Source organism: Chiloscyllium plagiosum, chromosome 1, assembly GCF_004010195.1.
Source record: "Chiloscyllium plagiosum isolate BGI_BamShark_2017 chromosome 1, ASM401019v2, whole genome shotgun sequence".
In the NCBI taxonomy this organism is placed as follows: Eukaryota; Metazoa; Chordata; class Chondrichthyes; order Orectolobiformes; family Hemiscylliidae; genus Chiloscyllium; species Chiloscyllium plagiosum.
This window is the reverse complement of record NC_057710.1, coordinates 149,007,759-149,027,292: the sequence shown is the minus strand read 5'-3', so window position 1 is coordinate 149,027,292 and position 19,534 is coordinate 149,007,759. Positions and strand designations below refer to the sequence as shown.

General features: G+C 41.2%; 1 protein-coding gene across 4 annotated transcripts in view; it reads left to right on the top strand.

Annotated features, from left to right (window-relative positions):
- The window catches only part of smad1 (SMAD family member 1), a 109,163-nt gene that overhangs the window by 84,994 nt on the left and 4,635 nt on the right, over nucleotides 1–19,534 (top strand). For all 4 annotated transcript variants that reach the window (XM_043699185.1, XM_043699195.1, XM_043699166.1 and 1 more), the window contains exon 6: nucleotides 1,277–1,533. In XM_043699185.1, coding sequence (XP_043555120.1) covers nucleotides 1,277–1,533 — 257 coding nt within the window. The remainder of the gene's footprint in view (nucleotides 1–1,276; nucleotides 1,534–19,534) is intronic.

Here is a 19,534-nt window from a genome sequence, read left to right as displayed (position 1 = left end):
CTCCTCTATATTGGGGAGACGGGCCGCCTACTTGCGGAGCGTTTCAGGGAACACCTCTGGGACACCCGGACCAACCACCCTGTAGCTCAACATTTCAATTCCCCCTCCCACTCCACCAAGATATGCAGGTCTTTGGACTCCTCCATCGTCAGACCACAGCGAAACGACGGTTGGAGGAAGAACGCCTCATCTTCCGGCTAGGAACCCTCCAACCACAAGGGATGAACTCGGATTTCACCAGTTTCCTCATTTCCCCTCCCCCCAGCCAAAAGAGTGTTTTCTTGAGTCACTGGATTACTGTTCGAGTGGTATTATCCCTATGCCACCATAATTCCCCTCACATTTGATGTTACTGTTGTAACTGAGGTGCATGTGCAAATTGTGTGTTTTTGGTGGTGTTTGAAAGAAATTTGGCTAAGATGACTTGAGGCTGGCTAGTTTGTGCTGGCAGTTTCATACCTTGGATCACTACTAATATGACTTAGTGGTCAAATTGAGCATTATGATCACAGGTCTAGAATGGGGTGAACAGTATTTTCCCAGCTAAAATCAGAACCAAGTTACTTCAAAACTGAAGGCAAAATAGTTTTCAAGTATCAACAGGGTCATAGTCAACTTAATTTGAAAGACTTTTTTCTGACAATGCAACATAATGTCTATACTGCACTGATTATCCTCCAGTTTAGACTGAAAAATATAGATTAGATTAGATTACTTTTTTAGATTAGATTAGATTACTTACAGTGTGGAAACAGGCCCTTCGGCCCAACAAGTCCACACCGACCTGCCGAAGCGCAACCCACACATACCCCTACATTTACCCCTTACCTAACACTACGGGCAATTTAGCATGGCCAATTCACCTGACCTGCACATCTTTGGACTACACGGGGAGAATGTGCAAACTCCACACAGTCAGTCGCCTGAGGCGGGAATTGAACCTGGGTCTCTGGTGCTGTGAGGCAGCAGTGCTAACCACCGTGCCGCCCGCATGTACTCCTGATGTATCACTTAAGGACAAATGTATTGTGATGTAGCAATATCCACTGTTTGCTTGAACGTGCTTTAAAAGCTGCAATTCTAATAGCGTTCCATGATTAGAGAAGTTTAGAAATGTGCAGTAAATAACTCAGTTTGGTGCTGTATTCACATGTTCAGACATCTCAAAGTACTTTATGATCAGCAAATTCCCTTTGGAGTTAAGTTCTTGTTAAGGAAAATGGAAGTAGTAGCTTGAAATATATGGAACATAAACCTATGCCTGTTGATTTTGTAGGTGTTCACCTTTATTATGTTGGAGGAGAGGTGTATGCCGAGTGCCTGAGTGACAGTAGTATTTTTGTACAAAGTCGCAACTGCAATTATCATCATGGCTTTCATCCAACAACTGTTTGCAAGATTCCCAGTGGATGCAGTTTAAAGATCTTCAACAATCAGGAGTTCGCCCAGCTTTTGGCCCAGTCGGTAAATCATGGTTTTGAAGCAGTTTATGAGCTTACCAAAATGTGCACCATACGCATGAGTTTTGTGAAGGTAATAAAATTTTTACAAAAGTTCTGAAGTAAAATTTATAAATGCTTTTCTAGTTTTCACCTAGTAGTAAGGGAAACTTGGAAAATGTTTACGAGGAGAAAACAGTTGAAGGATACGTTAATGGAGGAAGGTGAAGTAAATGTTTGGGGTGGAGGAAGAAATGTGCTGATTCATCTTACATTTTGAAATTTCTTCCTAGATTCTATTGAATGCCCTGTTCTTTACTGTAAAATTCTTTCTATTTAGTATTTTCTTGCATAGGGTACCTTTCCATTTCCTAGAACTGCTGCAGTCCTTTCTCAGCTTCCCATTGACCTTGCTCTGGCTTTTTCCTTTCTTCTTCACTCCCCCATCATTGGAAAAGGTTCTATCAAGCTGTCCTCCGTTTCTTTCAAAATTCTACAAACATCTGTCAAATCACCATTTCTTCTTGTTTATTGCAAGTCATAAGGGCCTTGTGTATAATTTCCTCAATTGGCCTTGTTAATATACTGGTAAGTCTGAGCTTCACTCCTTCCTAAGGCTCTATAACCCTTGTTAAGTGTACAGAATTGTAAGCAGTATTCTAGATGTGTTATAGCCATGGTTTTATATAGCTATAGCAAGTTGTCCATCCCCAATGTCCTAGCTCTCTAATTAAGAGCTAATAATTATGTGGCTTTTCTAGTTATTTTGTGTACCTTAGTTTTTTGTTTGGTGTTCACTTGGAACCATGATTATCTTTGAATCTCTGCTGTTTCTAGATATTCATTTATTGATCCAAAATGGATGACCTCATGCTTGCCTGTGTTGAAATCCAGCTACCTCAGTTAATCTATTCAAAAATTTGCCAGTTTCTTTGGAATTTTATGTTCCCATTTCCACTACTTGCCATACCAAAGTGCAAGGACAAGAGCGCACATTATTAAAGTTTTCATTTCATTTTATTGTCCATACAATAGTTTATTTTGAGTACCTTGTTGATTTATGTTTGCATACATGTAATTGAAAATGATAGAGAAAAGTTACTCTGTCACAGAAATCTATTCTAATTATTTAGAATAATTAGTTTGAATCTTCCCCGAGTGCATATTCTCGTCTGTGTTGAGAGTGTGGTGCTGGAAAAGTGCAGCAGGTCAGGCAGCATCCGGCAGGAGAATCGACGTTTTGGGCATAAGCCCTTCATCCTGGTGGAGGGCCCGGAACGTTGATTCTCTGGCTCCTCTGATACTGCCTGACGTGCTGTGCTTTTCCAGCACTGCACACTCTACTCTGATCTCCAGCATCTGCAGTCCTCATTTTCTACTATATTCTCATCTGTACCTAGCTCCTGTGAAATGTCTTTATAGAGAATGGCATGAGTGATTCAATTGCTGATTTGTTCTGCATCTAAGAAATTGTAACCTTTTTTCTGAACACACCGAACAATAATAATGAACCAAGGGGTGGTGTTGATGATTCTTGGTGCTCTTTCACCAAATCTTCTTTGAGACCAGATTCCATTATGGAAGATCAGCTTATCAAATATCCTTCCTGCCTGGTTTAGTAATTTCTATACTCTTAAAGACTCTGCTTTCCTAAGAAAGCTGTAACAGGCAGCATTTCCAGTTCAACTACACTTGTATCAAACAGTTTCATAATTATAGGATTAAGTTATAAATATTTTAATTTTGAGGTAGTATGTTATTTCTACATTGTTCCTTCACAAACTGCGACTTTCCCACATGGATACTTGTGATTAACTACTTTAATATGATGAGTGTGTGCAGCGCTATGTTAAGAGTTTTCTTCTCTTTCATGGAAAGATATATAAAGGGACAATGCGAGAGAGAACTTGTTTTCACAGCAAATGATAATGGCCTGACAACGAGGGTGATGGAAGCAGATAGGATGAGTGATTTTACAAGGAAATTAGATGGTCACTTGAAGGAATTAAACTTTGAGATAAAGCAGGGGAATGGAATTGACTGGCAAGCTCAGTAGGGCAGTGGACTGTCTGGGTCAAGTAGAATCCTATTCTATAATTACTCTGACATTTACTATGTCTTCAAAGTCGGATGTATGGATCTGATTTGTGATATAATACATTGATAAATAGGGCCTAACATAAATCCTTGTGAAATGTTGAGAACAAAAACTTTTGGAAATTGCAGCTCTGATGAAGAGTGGTCTAGACTTGAAATATTAGCTTGCTCTCTCTCCACAGATGCTGCCTGACCCACAGTGATTTCCAGCATTTTTTATTTTCAATACAGATTCCAGCATCTCCAGTAGTTTGCTTCTCCTTGTGAAATGCTATTTCTTGCCAATTCAGTCTGTGTTGGATTTTACTGTTACAACTTCTACCTCCTGGTCAGATTTATAACACGCCTTTAGTTCCATAAACTATAATTTAGCCTATGTCTCTTTTGTACCGTTTTGGACTCCCTATTCAAGGAAGGAGAGTGCGTTGGATGTTCACCAGACAAATCCTTGGGATGGAGTGATTGTTTTATAAGAAGTTGAGCAAATTGGCCCTGTGTTCTCTGTAGGTAATAATGTGAGGTATTCTCATTGCAACTTCGAAAGTTCTTTGAGGATGGATACAGATAGAATGTATAACTTCACTGATGAGCCGAGAGTCAGGGAACATAGTCTCAGAATAAGTGGTTGGCTGTTTATGTAGAACAGAGAACAATACAGCATAGTACAGGCCCTTCAGTCCTTGATGTTGTGCTGACCTTTTTATCCTACTCTAAGATCAAAATAACTTCACGTCCTTCATTTTACTATCATCTGTGTGCCTGTCCAAGAGTCGCTTAAATGTCCCTAATATATCTGACTACACTACCACTACTGGCAGTGCATTCCACACACCAACTCCACTCTCTGTGTAAAGACCGCTGACATCTCCCCTAAACCTTCCTCCACCCATGTTAAAATTATGCCCCCTTGTGATAGTCATTTCTGCCCTTCAAAAAAAGTCTCTGACTATTCACTCTCTCTATGCCTCTCATCATCTTGTACATCTCTATCAAGTCACCTCTCACCCTTCTTCACTCCAATGAGAAAAGCCTTAGCTCCCTCAACTTTTCTTCATAAGACATACCGCCAGTCCAGGTAGCATCCTGGTAAATCTCCTCTGCACCCTCTCTAAAGCTACCACGTCCTCCTTATAATGAAGTGACCAGAATTCATTACAGCTGCAGCATAACCTTGCAGCTAATAAACTTAAATCCCCCGCTAATGAAAGCCAACAAACCTTAACCCGTCTTAACAACCCTATCAACTTGGGTGGCAACTTTGAGGGATCTGTGGACATGGACCCCAAGATCCCTCTGTTCCCCCACACTGCCAAGAATCCTGCCTTTAACCCTGTATTCTGCGTTCAAATTTGACTTTCCAAAATGAATCACTTCACACTTTTCCACACTTTTACGATGGAGATGACGAATTCCTCACTCAGTAACTCTTCAGAATTCTGTACCACGGCTGCGGAAGCTCAGTGATTGAGTATTTTCAAGACAGAAGTTGATGGATTTCTTGAGATTAGTGGTATCAAGGAAAATAGGGGATACCGTGAGGAAGTGACATCGAGATTGATAATAAGCAGTGAATTGAATGGCAGAGCAGGCTTAGCAAATTTGCTATTTCTGTGATGTTCCTAAACATTAGACCTATAGACATTTCCTTTGTCTATTATTTCAGTTACTTCCTCAAAATTTCACTTAAACGTTTTAACTTGTTCCCTGCCTTTTACATAGGCACTCTAATTAGCTCAAATTTCTCTGTGATCAATGGCACTGCCCCTGATTATAGATTCCAGTTGCTTCCTGTGACAGATTGAGACACTGGCTCTAATTTATTGGTTTTTCCTCTATAACCTTTCTTTCATAATGGAATTGCATTGAAGTGTTCTAATCTGAAGAGAATTTCAGAATTGAAAGCTATGGAAGAATATACCTAAAACATCTACAATATTCTCATCGTTATCTTTCTAAAACTCAGTGAAGATCATCAGCCCTGGGGGATTTGTCAATATTTCGTGTCATTTTTCCCCTAAAATTATTTTCTCTGTTAACTTCAATAGTTTCCAGATTTTGGTTCATCTAGGGCTATCCATTTTCTTATTAATAAGCCTTTTGTTGAACATTATCTCTGATAAATTTCTTATCATATGTTTTTACTTTTTTTTAATCTTTGCAGTTTCAATACCTCTCCCAGTCTCTTGGAATAGCACCATTCTTTCTAGTTTTACATGCACTGTTGCTTTATGTTCCCTCATCTATTTTGTTGACATAGCAGTTTTATTTGATATGTATAATGTTCCTTTAGGTGTATATACTGTTCCTGTACTAAATGAGAAAAACATTTTGAACAGATCACACTGTTTGAACTAATCTGAAGTCTGAGCTAATCATCCGTAGATGTAATTCACACCCTGTCATGGGACTAAGGAAATTTGAATTCACTTGGTTCGGTAAATCTGGAATTTAAAAAAAAGTTGCGAATGAAGAAAGCACCTATCCTTAACAGGTCTGGCTTACATGTGACTTTCAGACCTGCAGCGTAAAAGATCACTTTGGCAACCTTCTCATACAAAATCTGGTATGGTCTATAAACTTTGCTCCTGAAGATATTGCTCCAGAAAAATAAATTATGCTCTTGGGAAATTTTTAATAATTTATCTCTTACCAATTAGATAGATTTATAACAACCTTGAGATTTCTAAAACACCATCCCATCTATAGGTCATAAGACAGGAGCAGAAATTAGACCATTCAGCCCATCGTCTTCTCCACCAGTCAATCATGGCTCATAAGTTTCACAACTCCCTTGACAATCAATAACCTATCTATTTCTATCTTAAATATACTCAGTGACCTAGCCTCCACCACTGTCTGTGGCAGTGAATTCCATAGATTCACCACTCTCTGGCTGAAGAGGCTTTTTCCTTATCTCTGATCTAAAAGGTTTTACCTTTACTCCAAGGCTGTGCCCTCAGGTCTTAGTCTCTCCTACCAATGGAAACATCTTCCCAACATCTACTCTCTGTCGAGGCCATTCAGTATTCTGCAAGTTTTGATTAGATCTCCCCCTCCCACACCCCCACCACAATGCCCCCCCCCCCACCACCACAAGGGTACAGTCTCCGAATCCCCAAACATTCTTCCTATGTTAAGCTTTTCATTCCTGGGCCCATTCTTGTGAACCTCCTCTCAACCCGCCCCAAGGCCAATACATCCATCCTGAGATATGGAGCCCAAAACTGTGCACAATACTCTAAATCTGGCCTGACCAGAACCTTTTCGAGCTTCCAAAATACATCCCTACTTCTATATTCAGGTCCTGTCAAAATAAATGTCAACATTGCATTTGCCTTCCTAACTATTGACTCAAACTGCAAGTTGACCTTGATTGAATCCTGGTCTAGAGTCGTTTTGCATTTCAGACGACTGAATTTTCTCCCATTTAGAAAATAGTCTATGCCTTTATTCTTCCTACCAAAGTCCAAGACCTGTCATTTTTCCACGTTTTATTCTACTTGCCACCTCTTTGCCCACTCTCCTAACCGATCCAAATCCTTCTGCAGCCTCCCCACCACCTCAATACTACCTGTCTCTACTTATCTTTGTATCACTGCAAACTTCGCCAGAATGCCCTCAGTTCCTTCATCTAGATTATTAATGTAAAAAGTGAAAGGTTGTGGTCCCAACATTGAGCCTTGAGGAAAACCACTTGTCACTGGCTGTCATCCTGAGAAAGAACCTTTTATCCCCACTCTGTGCTTTTTGCCAGACAGCCAATCCAATCTTCTATCCATGCTAGCACCTTGCTTCTAACACCATGGGCCCATATCTTAATCAGCAGCCTCCTCTGCGGTATCTTGTCAAAGGTATTTTTCAAGTCCAAATCGATAGCATCCATTGGCTCTCCTTGGTCTAACCTGCCCATTACCACCTCAAGGAATTCTAACAGATGAAACTTTGTTTTATTTTACCATTCACTTCTAAGTATTCAGAAATCTCATCCTTCACGATGGACTCCAAAACCTTACCCACGACCGAGGTTAGGCTAATTGGCCTGTAATTTTCTGTCTTTTACCCTACTCCTTTTTTAAACAGGTGTCATGTTAACGTTTTTCCAGTCCCTGACTACAGTGATTCCTGACGGATCACCACACACACCTCCACTATCTCTTAGGCTATCTCCTTTAGAAGTCTGGGGTGTAGTCCATATTGTCCAGGTCATTTATTCGCTTTAACACTTTACAGGTTTTCTAACACCACCTCCTTGGTGATGGCCACTGTAGTTAGCTCTGCCCCTGAATCTTTTGAATTTTTGTGATATTACAAATGCCTTCCACTGAAGGTTGACACAAAGTAATTATTAAATTCCTCAGCCATTTCCTTGTTCCCCACTGCTATCTCTCAGGTGTCATTTTCCAGCAATCAGTGTCCACTTTAGTCTTTCTTTTGTCCTTACCGTCTTCCTTTATATTACGGGCTAGCTTACCCTCATTTAATCTTTTCCCTCCTTTTTTTTTGTTGCTGTCTGTTAGTCTTTGTAAGCTTCCCAATCCTCTGGTTTCCCACTGACCTTTACCACATTATATACTTTCTGTTTTACTTTTATGCTATCCCTGACTTGCCTAGTCAGTCACGGTTGCCTCGTCCTCCATGTACCATGCTGCTTTTTCCTAGGATTGAACTTTTGCTGTGTCTCCTGAATTACTCCCAGAAACTGCCGTCATTGCTGTCCCACTGTCTTTCTTGCTAGGCTCTTCTCCCCATCAGTACTGCCCAGCTCCTCCCTTGTGCCTCTGAATAAAGTTGTTTTTATTCAGCTGTAGTACCATTACCTCTGATTCTACCTTCTCCCCCTCAAATTGCACAGTAAATTCAGTTTTGTTATGATCACTGCCTCCTAAGGGTTCCTTCATAGAGTCATAAGTCTGCCTCATTGCACAACAATAAAGCCAGTATTGCCTGTTCCCTAGTGGGCTCTACCAAAAAGCCGTCTCATAGACATTTCACAAATTCCTTTTCTTGCAATCCACGACCAACCTGATATTCCCAGTCCACCTGCATATTGAAATCCCCCATGGTCACTGTAATTTTGCCTTTTTTGCACACTCTTTCTACCTGGTGAATCTTGCGCCCTACCTACTGTTGGGAGACCTGTACATAACTCCAGCTTTTTTTTTAAACCTTTTGCGGTTCCTCAGTTCTTCCCCCATAGATTCTACACCATGTCTCTCTACTTCATTTCTTACTATTGATTTAATTTCATTTCTTACTAATAAGGCAACTCTACTCCCTTTGACCACCTGCCTGTCTTTTTGATAGAATATCATTTAATATTCAGCTTCCAATCCTGATCCTTTTGCAGCAACGTCTCCGTGATGCCCACCACATCATACCTGCCAATTTCGATCTGCGTCACAAGCTCATTTACCTTATTCCTTATACTGCGTATATTCAGATATAACACCTTCAGTCTTGTAATAACTGTCCCTCTTCTCATTATCATTTGCTTGTCCAGTGTGCTTGAAGTTGATTGCTGACCCTTTCCAAGCACTGTCCTATTTGGAGAAAGTGAGGACAGCAGATGTTGGAGATCAGAGTAGAGTGTGTTGGTCTGGAAAGACACAGCAGGTCAGGCAGCATCCGAGGAGTATGAGAATTGATGTTTCAGCATTCCCGATGAAGGGCTTATGCCCAAAACATAAATTCTCCTCCTCAGATGCTGCCTAACCTGTTGTGTCTTTCTAGCACTACACTCTCGACTCTGTGTTGGAGACTTTAATAACCTCTCCTGAGTTCTCATTCCCTGTCATTCCTTTCATATTTTTCCACGCAGTTGAATCCACCCCTCTAGATGTTAACCTTCTGCTTTGATTTCTGCTGGGGGATGTTGCCTCTCACCTTTCTAGTTTAAAGTCTGTTGACCAGCCTATTTACTCTTTTTCGCTAGAACATTGGCCAGCTCGTTTTGGGTGGAGACATTCACAGCAGTACAGATCCTTCTGTTCCAATACTGATGCCAGTGCCCCATGAAAAGAGACCCCTTTTTCCCCACACCACTCTTTTAGCCATGTGTTTATGCAGTAAAACATTCTACCACTTCGCTGCTATCAAAGACCCTGCAACCAAATCCCATTGAATTATTCAGTCCCAACTTATTCCTCAGTTCTAACCATGTGTCCGTGCTGATTGTTCTGCTACTATTATTGTAAAAATATATTTAATTAATAAGCTACACTTCCTCCACTTCCAATTTAAGAAATATTTTACTCCTAGTTATTACTATTTTGCAGTTATGCCTCTAATAGTCAAATTTTATATCTGCATGGATGTATTTGAGATTGCAATTCAATTAATTTTTATATGCTGTGCATTAATATTAAAAAATTGGACTCCAACCTGTCATTCACCCCGATGCTGTCTTTCTCATATCCGTATGTACTTTCTCTGATGTTGGCTAGCTCAGTTGCCTGGATGGCCAGTTTGCAATGCAGAATGATGCCAACAGTCTGGGTTTATTTCATATACTGGCTGAGGTTGCCATGAAGCATTTTTCTTCTCAACCACTCCCTTCATCTGAGGCATGTTGACCCTCCAATTAAACCACTACATGTCACCTGTCTCTGATAAAAGAGCTGCTCTATGGTCTGGTAAGGCCTATGGTTGCTTTACCTTATGTATTTTCCTGTATATCCTTATGTCCATTCTTAGTCCTTATATCAGGCTTTAACTGCTTCTGGACAGCTCTCTTCCTCATGGTGACTAGGTTAACATTGTAGCTGTTCTGCTTTTACTATTTCCCCTCATTGGTAGCACTGCTTTGTGCTTTATTGAATAGACCAGTCAATCAACGAGAGAGGGAACTGAGGGGAGATGGAAGAAAATATTGTGGAGGCAGTGATATTGTCAAAATAAGCAGAACCTCCTGCGCACAGCAGGTGAGCATGGAGGTAGGAATGTGCACAGGTGGAGTGGCGGCATTCCCAAACTCTGTCACCAACTTATGTGTACGAGAATTAAATCTGAGCTGGTAAGGTCCATGGTTGACCTTCCTGTCCTGCCGCTAGTCAAGGCCCTTATGACCAGTCAGGGTCATTTAAGGTCCTTTGCTGCTGTTGGGATGAGCCCGCCTGCAAGTGGGACTGTTGTCATGCATTGTACCTGATGGATCAACCTGTGTCAGCTGGTTGGAGAGGAGGAATAATCCAGGAAGGTTGATTGATCAAAGACAATCAATCAGTGCCTGATTTAAGACAACTGGCAGGATGTGTTCTCTTATGCTCATTTCCCATTTATTCTGTTCCTCTCTTGTCTCCAATATATCTCATCTTGCCAAATTGATCCCTTGTCCCCATTTTTTTTATGTTCTAAAGTGACAATGCAGTCAGTGCCCTCTGCCTATATGTACTTAATTAACAAGCATCTCTTAACCATTCCCAATAAATTTTCATGATTTTCATTTTTACAAGCCACATCATTTAACGCATTCATCCCAAGCACTAGCTTTCTGAACAGTTCGTTCTGAAATATCTTGCAGTTCAGTGTATATGTCTATTCCATATATTTTTCTTGCCAATCTGTTGTCCGCATGAAATTGTATCTGCCTTGTCTGCCATTGTGTCCTCCTTGCTGTTCACTATAATTGATCATCTGAGTTGACAACTTTTGGACAAAATTTCTCTAAATCATGCAAATCATCTTGTGTATCCGAAAAAAATAGCCTCCTCACTAAACGCTGTGAGGTATCACTTGTGTTCCTTTTGCAATCTGAACTACTGCCTGCTTTTCATTTAGGAACAGTATCAGTGTTTTAACTGTTTTAATTGAGGAAAAGGTAAACCTTCTGTCTCCATTAAAATCTCAGGTGGATCATTTGTTGTTGTACATTTCTGCTTCTGACCTTGTAACACTAACACTATTACGTTGTAAACATAATTAACTCCAAAACATTTGTTCAATCAGGTTTTTATTTATCTTGTATTTAACGCAAATATGTACCACTAAAAGCAGGTTAATACCTCTAAAGCACATGAATTATGGAATTGATAAGTCGAGACCTGTATTTGTCCCATGAAGTGGTCGAGATAACTATATATTTATAAGAAGGTTTGTGACCATGCATGAGGTCTCTTCCTCCTCCTCTCCCCTCACCCCAGCCACTTCTGTACTGATTGCTTCACAAGAGGATAATGATTGCAGTGATTTCTCTTTCGAAGGAGAGTTGCAATAAAAACCTAGCATCTAGAATGGGGATGACCTTAGTGAAGATTAATTATAGATTTCTCTAAAATCACATATTACATTTGTTTTTGTTACATTCTTGTCTGAAGTGTAGGTATATCTAATGAGGTCAGCATTTCATGCCTATTCCTAATTGCTCTTGAGACAGTGGTGTTATGCCACCATCTTGAACTTCTGTAGACCACATGATGTACACCCATAGTGCTATCAGTGTTCCAGGATTTTGCCCAAACAACTCCAGAACATGTTATTGAGTGTGTACCTTATTTGCATTAAATTTTTATTGGTCAGAGTATTGAGTACAGGAGGTCATGTTGCAGCTGTACGGAACATTGGTTAGGCTACTTGGAATATTGCGTGCAGTTCTGGTCTCCTTCCTATCGGAAAGATGTTGTGAAATTTGAAAGGGTTCAGAAAAGATTTACAAGGATGTTGCCAGGGTTGGAGGATTTGAGCTATAGGGAGATGCTGAACAGGTTGGGGCTGTTTTTCACTGGAGCGTCGGAGGCTGAGGGGTGACCTTTATAAAGGTTTATAAAATAATGAGGGGCATGGATAGGGTAGATAGGCAAAGTCTTTTCCTTGGGGTTGTGGTGTCCAGAACTAGAGGGCATAGGTTTAAGGTGAGAGGGGAAATATATAAAAGAGACCTAAGGGGCAACCTTTTCACAGAGGGTGTTATGGGTATGGAATGAGCTGCCAGAGAAAGTGGTGGAGGCTGGTACAATTGCAAGATTTAAGAGGCATTTGGGTGGGTATATGAATAGGAAGGGTTTGGAGGGATATGGGTCAGGTGCTGGCAGGTGGGACTAGATTGGGTTGGGATATCTGGTCGGCATGGACGGGTTGGACCGAAGGGTCTGTTTCCATGCTGTACATCTCCATGACTCTATGACTCTATTCCCTCCTATTCCAATCTGTGGAGGTGGTTAAGAGATTAAAAGACATTTTGTGGAATATTTAGTTTAATTATTGCTGGTATAGACTGAGCTAGAGAATTACACTAAATTGTTATTGAATCTTGTTTGGAACTCGCTTTTGAGTCTGGAGTTCAGTTCTATTCTACATATTATAAAAACGGATCTAGAAGCACTGAACAGGATGCAGAGAAGATTTACAAGGATGATAGCAGAAATATATAGTTAGACAATTGAGGAAGAATTGATGGTCTGGTCTCTTACTTGGGGAAGAAAAGAAGCCGAAAGTGTGGCATGATTGAAACTTTTAACAGTGAAAGATTTTGATTGAATGGATACAGGGAGAATGTTTCATCTTCGGGGGGAAGGCCATATCTAGGGACATCAATATAAGGTAATCATCAAGAATTTAATAGGGAATTCAGACAAAAATGTCTTTGCCACAGGAAATGATAAAGATGTGGAATTCACTGCCATAGGGTGGAGTTGAAGCAGATAGCATGGATGAGCTGTTTTCAGGGGAAAACAGACAAGCCAGAATTTAAGAGAATGGAGTAAATGGTTGTGATTAATTTGGATGAAGAATGATGGAATGAGGCTTGAGTGGAGCATAATCACTGGAATGCACTTGTTATGCTGCATGGCTTATTTTTGTGCTGTATATCCTATGTGATTAGATTCCCTTCAGTGTGGAAATAGGTCCTTCTGCCCAACAAGTCCACACCGACCTTCTGAAGAGTAACCCACCCTGACCCATTTCCCTCTGACTAATATACCTAACACTATGGGCAATTTAACATGGCCAATTCACCTGACCTGCACATCTTTGGACTGTGGGAGGAAACGCAGACACGGGGAGAATGTGCAAACTCCACACAGACAGTCGCCCGAGGCTGGAATTGAATCTGGGACCTTGGTGCTGTAAGGCAGCAGTGCTAACCACTGAGACACCGTGCCGCCCCATGTGTTTGGTCATAAGTGTCACTTTGAGCAGTAATTTTTAATTTGGTACTCTGATGTTATACAATACGATCTGTATAATGAACAAATCACAACGGAACCTGTAAGTAATGGAATTTTATGGCACAGAAGGAAGACATTGGCCCACACTACCTATGCCAGTCAACAAAATGCTATTCAGCCTAAGCCCATTATCCAGCTCTTGGTCTGTAATCCTGACAATTTGGCACTTCAAGCAACTTCTAAATGCAATGAGAGTTTCTACTCTCTCCAGTCTTTCAGGCAACAAGTTACAAATCCTCACTACCTCTAGATGGAAAGATTTCAACTCTTGTCTTTCTACTAAATAACTTGAAACTGTGTCCCCTCATATTGACTGAAATGCTAAGAAAAATTTATATTCCAGCTAGGACGTCATAGCTTTATGCACCTCTATTATCTACTCCCCGAATCTTATCTCATCCAAAGACCAGCTTATCCAATCTTTTCTCCAGTGCAGGCAACAGTAATTGAAGTCCCTGTCTAGTACGATGGCATACTTTTTGTAATGTGATGAGAACTGGGCACAGTACTTTCGCTCTAGCCCAACTAATATTCCATACAGTTCTACTATAACCCTCCTGTAATTGAATTCAGTGGGTTGCTAAAAGAGGGATGTATCCTCTATTCTGCCATAAGCTCATCTAATCACCATGCCAACTTCAGGGATGCATTTCCTTTAGCCAGTGTTATGGTAATGAAAGTGCTTAACTCTGTTAATTGGAAATAATGTTTGGTAGAGTTTCCTAGTGTAAAATATATTTAGCAGTGCAAATTGAAAAAATAAATGGACTTGCCCACTTATGCTTGTGGATTTGAAAATGAAAATTTCATCAAAACCAGAAAGAACCTGGACATTTAAATCCCAAGATATTTATTTCAGGCTTGTGTTATTTATTAACAAGTGCTTGCTCTTTCAAGGCAGTTGGAGCCAACTAGGGATCAGAGGAGTGATAGTTAGATTTGCTTGTTGAAGGTGGTTATTAGGTAGGGCTTGTGTGATGAGCATGTTACATGTCTAAGCCTGAGTCCTCGGACTCATGCTGTGCATAACCTGCTTCAGTATCTGAAGTGTTATGAGTGGTACTAAAACCTGTGTAATCATTGAACATTTAGAATTTAGGTTTGCTCGCTGAGCTGTAGGTTTGATATCCAGACGTTTCATTACCTGGCTAGGTAACATCATCAGTGGCGACCTCCAAGTGAAGCGAAGCTGTTGTCTCCTGCTTTCTATTTATATGTTTGTCCTGGATGGGGTTCCTGGGGTTTGTGGTGATGTCATTTCCTGTTCGTTTTCTGAGGGGTTGATAGATGGCATCTAGATCTATGTGTTTGTTTATGGCGTTTGTGGTTGGAGTGCCAGGCCTCTAGGAATTCTCTGGCATATCTTTGCTTAGCCTGTCCCAGTCAAAATGGTGGTTTTTTCCATCCATGTGTAGGGCTACAAGGGAGAGGGGGTCATGTCTTTTTGTGGCGAGCAGGTGTTCACGTATTCTGGTGGCCAACTTTCTTCCTGTTTGTCCTACGTAGTATTTGTGGCAGTCTTTGAATCGAATTTTGTAGATGATGTTGGTTTTGTCCATGGGTTGTACTGGGTCTTTTTAAGTTTGTTAGTTTTTGTTTGAGAGTGTTGGTGGGTTTGTGTGCTACTAGGATTCCGAGGGGTCTTAGTAGTCTGGCTGTCATTTCTTAAACTTCTTTGATGTATGGTAAGGTGGTTAGGGTTTCTGGCTGTGTTTGGTCTGCTTGTCGTGGTTTGTTCTGGAGGAATCTGTGGACTGTATTTTTTTGAGTATCCGTTCTTCTTGAATACGGATACTCAAAAAGTACAGTGCGCAGATTCCTCAAGAACAAACCACGACAAGCAGACCAAACACAGCCAGAAACCCTAACCACCTTACCGTACATCAAAGAAGTTTCAGAAATGAGAGCCAGACTACTAAGACCCCTCGGAATCCTAGTAGCACACAAACCCACCAACACTCCCAAACAAAAACTAACAAACTTAAAAAGACCCAGTACAACCCATGGACAAAACCAACGTCATCTACAAAATTCGATTCAAGGACTGCCACAAACACTACGTAGGACAAACAAGAAGAAAGTTAGCCACCAGGATACGTGAACACCAGCTCATCACAAAAAGACACGACCCTCTCTCCCTCGTAGCCCTACACACGGATGAAAAAAAACCCACCATTTCGACTGGGAAAACACATCTATCCTGGGACAGGCTAAGCAAAGACCTGCCAAAGAATTCCTAGAGGCCTGGCACTCCAACCACAACGCCATAAACAAACACATAGATCTAGATGCCATCTATCAACCCCTCAGAAAACGAACAGGAAATGACATCACCACAAACCCCAGGAACCCCATCCAGGACAAACATAAATAGAAAGCAGGAGACAACAGCTTCGCTTTACTTGAGGTCGCCACTGATGATGTTACCTAGCCAGGTAATGAAACGTTTGGATATCAAACCTACAGCTCAGCGAGCAAACCTACACCCTAAACCTCAACCTGAGCTACAAACCTTGCAACAATCATTGAACATTCCCACTTTTAAACTTAGCGCCAGCTGAAGATGGTTTATCTAGGACCTCCTGCAGCATTGACCTGGGACTGAGATGGTTGGGCACCAACAAGGGCAGCCATCTAATTTTCGTACTTGGTATGATTCCAACCAGTGGAGATTTTTCTCCATTATTACCATTTGCTCCAGTTTTTTAGGGATTCTAGATGCTACACAAATGTCGAAAGCTAAATGCTGTTAAATTCTAAATGAGGTTCAAAGAATGTGATAATGGTAATTTATCACTTGATCTTCCTCTCGGTCTGTAGCTTTTGATAATGTATGTTGATGGAATTGGCTCACCTCAGAATCTCTTCGTGATTTTATCATGTCAAGAAATGTTGAGGACATGTCTTGGACAATACATTTTGGAACGTGTTCACCCTTTTTTGCTTGGGTTTGTCCTGTGTTGCTGGGCTTTGTTGACTTGGTGTTTAGTGTGCTGCTGTTTCACACACCGTCACTCAGCTTGGACATAAAAACAGAGTAAAGTGCAGATTTCAGCATTAAATGATGGATCACTGATAGCTGTGGAGCCTGACTGTGTAAAGCTATCCGTAACCTCATTGCCTCATTGTCAATGATGATCGATAGTGACGTGGCAACAATTTTACAGATTTGCTGCTGATATTCTTCAGTGTAGAATGCTAGTGCAGGTTATTGACCTGAGCAACTCTTTACTGGGGACTTGGCAAACATTTGTCTTGGATCTTGATCGGGAAGGCTGATTACCTTCCTGTCAATTCTGTATTGTAAGTGGTACCTGCAGTAGACGACCTGAAGGCATATGACAAGGAAAAAGAAAATATGTCACTGATGGCAATATTTGACTCCATTGTGCAGCTCTAACGATTCCAATGTTGCCCTGCCGTAATTGACCTTGCCCATCATGCTTTCATGGAGAGTAGATCACACTGAGCAGCTTGGCAGGCAGCCAGTTTTCTTTAAAATAAATAGGCTGCCTCTGCTTCTATGGTCAAATGCTTAGATGAGATCGATGATCTGTTAAAACTAAGGAATGCACTATTTCTAGTCTCAATAGTTCACTAGTCACAACATATATTCAAATGTTTTTCCCAGTTACCAAACAGACCAGCTATACACTTTATCTATAGTGGGTTCTGAATAAGATCGATCAATCAGGCGTCATTAATAAACAGCAAATCTTTTGATTTATGTTGTGGTTCTGTTCGCCAAGCCGGGAATTTGTGTTGCAGATGTTTCGTCCCCTGTCTAGGTGACATCCTCAGTGCTTGGGAGCCTCCTGTGAAGTGCTTCTGTGGTGTTTCCTCTGGTTTCCAGTGGTTTGTCTCTGCCGCTTCCGGTTGTCAGTTCCAGCTGTCCGCTGCAGTGGCCGGTATATTGGGTCCAGGTCGATGTGTTTGTTGATTGAATCAGTGGATGAGTGCCATGCCTCTAGGAATTCCCTGACTGCTCTCTGTTTGGCTTGTCCTATAATAGTAGTGTTGTCCCAGTCGAACTCATGTTGCTTGTCATCCGTGTGTGTGGCTACTAAGGATAGCTGGTCGTGTTGTTTCGTGGCTAGTTGGTGTTCATGGATACGGATCGTTAGCTGTCTTCCTGTTTGTCCTATGTAGTGTTTTGTGCAGTCCTTGCATGGGATTTTGTATACTACGTTGGTTTTGCTCATGCTGGGTATCGGGTCCTTTGTCCAGGTGAGTTGTCTGAGAGTGGCTGTTGGTTTGTGTGCTGTTATCAGTCCTAGTGGTCGGAGTAGTCTTTGTGGTGAATTCTCCATTCGGTGTTCTCTGTACCATCACGTCTAGGAATGGGAGTTGGTTGTCCTTTTCTTCCTCTCTAGTGAAGATTAGAACAAACAGTCTTACTGCACATTCAACCCAAACTCTGGGTCAGATATCTAGATGACACCTTTGTAATCATTAAAAAGACAAATAGAAAACACACACCGGATCATCAACGCCACACTCACAAGAATCTGATTCACTAGAGAGGAAGAAAAGGACAACCAACTCCCATTCCTAGACGTGATGGTACAGAGAACACCGAACGGAGAATTCACCACAAAGGTATACAGGAAAGCCACGCACACAGATCAAGTCCTAAAGTACGAAAGCAACCACCCCAATACACACACAAGAAGTTGCATCAAGACACTGTTCAAAAGGGCCACAACACACTGCAGCACATCAGAACTGCAAAAAGAGGAAGAAGAACACCTCTACAATGTATCCGCCAAAAATGGATACCTCCGCAATTTCATCAACAGATGCCTAAGGGAAAGACAATGGAATGAGGACATGCCACAACCCAAGGACTAGCCACGTTACCATACATCAAGAACATTTCTGAACTGACAGCTAGACTACTACGACCACTGGGACTTATAACAGCACACAAACCAACAGCCACTCTCAGACAACAGCTCACCAGGACAAAGGACCCGATACCCAGCATGAACAAAACCAGCAGAGTATATAAAATCCCATGCAAGGACTGCACAAAACACTGCATAGGGCAAACAGAAAGACAGGTAACGATCCATATCCATGAACACCAACTAGCCACGAAATGACACGACCAGCTATCCTTAGTAGCCATACATTCAGATGGCAAGCAACCTGAGTTCGACTGGGACAACACTACTATTATAGGACAGTCAGGGAATTCCTAGAGGCATGGCACTCATCCACAGATTCAATCAACAAACACATCGACCTGGACCCAATATACCGGCCGCTGCAGCGGACAGCTGGAACTGACAACCGGAAGCGACAGAGACAAACCACTATAAATGCCAGAGGAAACATCACAGAAGCGCTTCACAGGAGGCTCCCAAGCACTGAGGATGTCACCTAGACAGGGGACGAAACGTCTGCAACACAAATTCCCAGCTCGGCAAACAGAACCATAACAACGAACACCCGAGCTACAAATCTTCTCTCAATTTTTTGATTTATTTTGAAACTGGTTCAACAGATATGTAAGACTAATCAGGGCTGGTTGATGTATGAATATAAAAGTATTTATTCTTCTAAACAACTCAACATAGATCAGTTAATGAACATTTGTTTAGAATAGCTAGGAAGTTGTTTTTGACCAACATGGATGTGATGGGCCGTAGGGCCTTTTTCTGTGCTGTAGATCTCTATGACTTTATAAAAATAAAAAAATCTGAGATTAACTTTGGGGAGAGAAATGACATTAGGCAAATATTTGTTGATTCTCAGAATAAAAGAAAAAATGTGCAAGGTGACTTTTAGTTTGACGTTACTACACATACAAATGGTTGTCATTAGTCACAT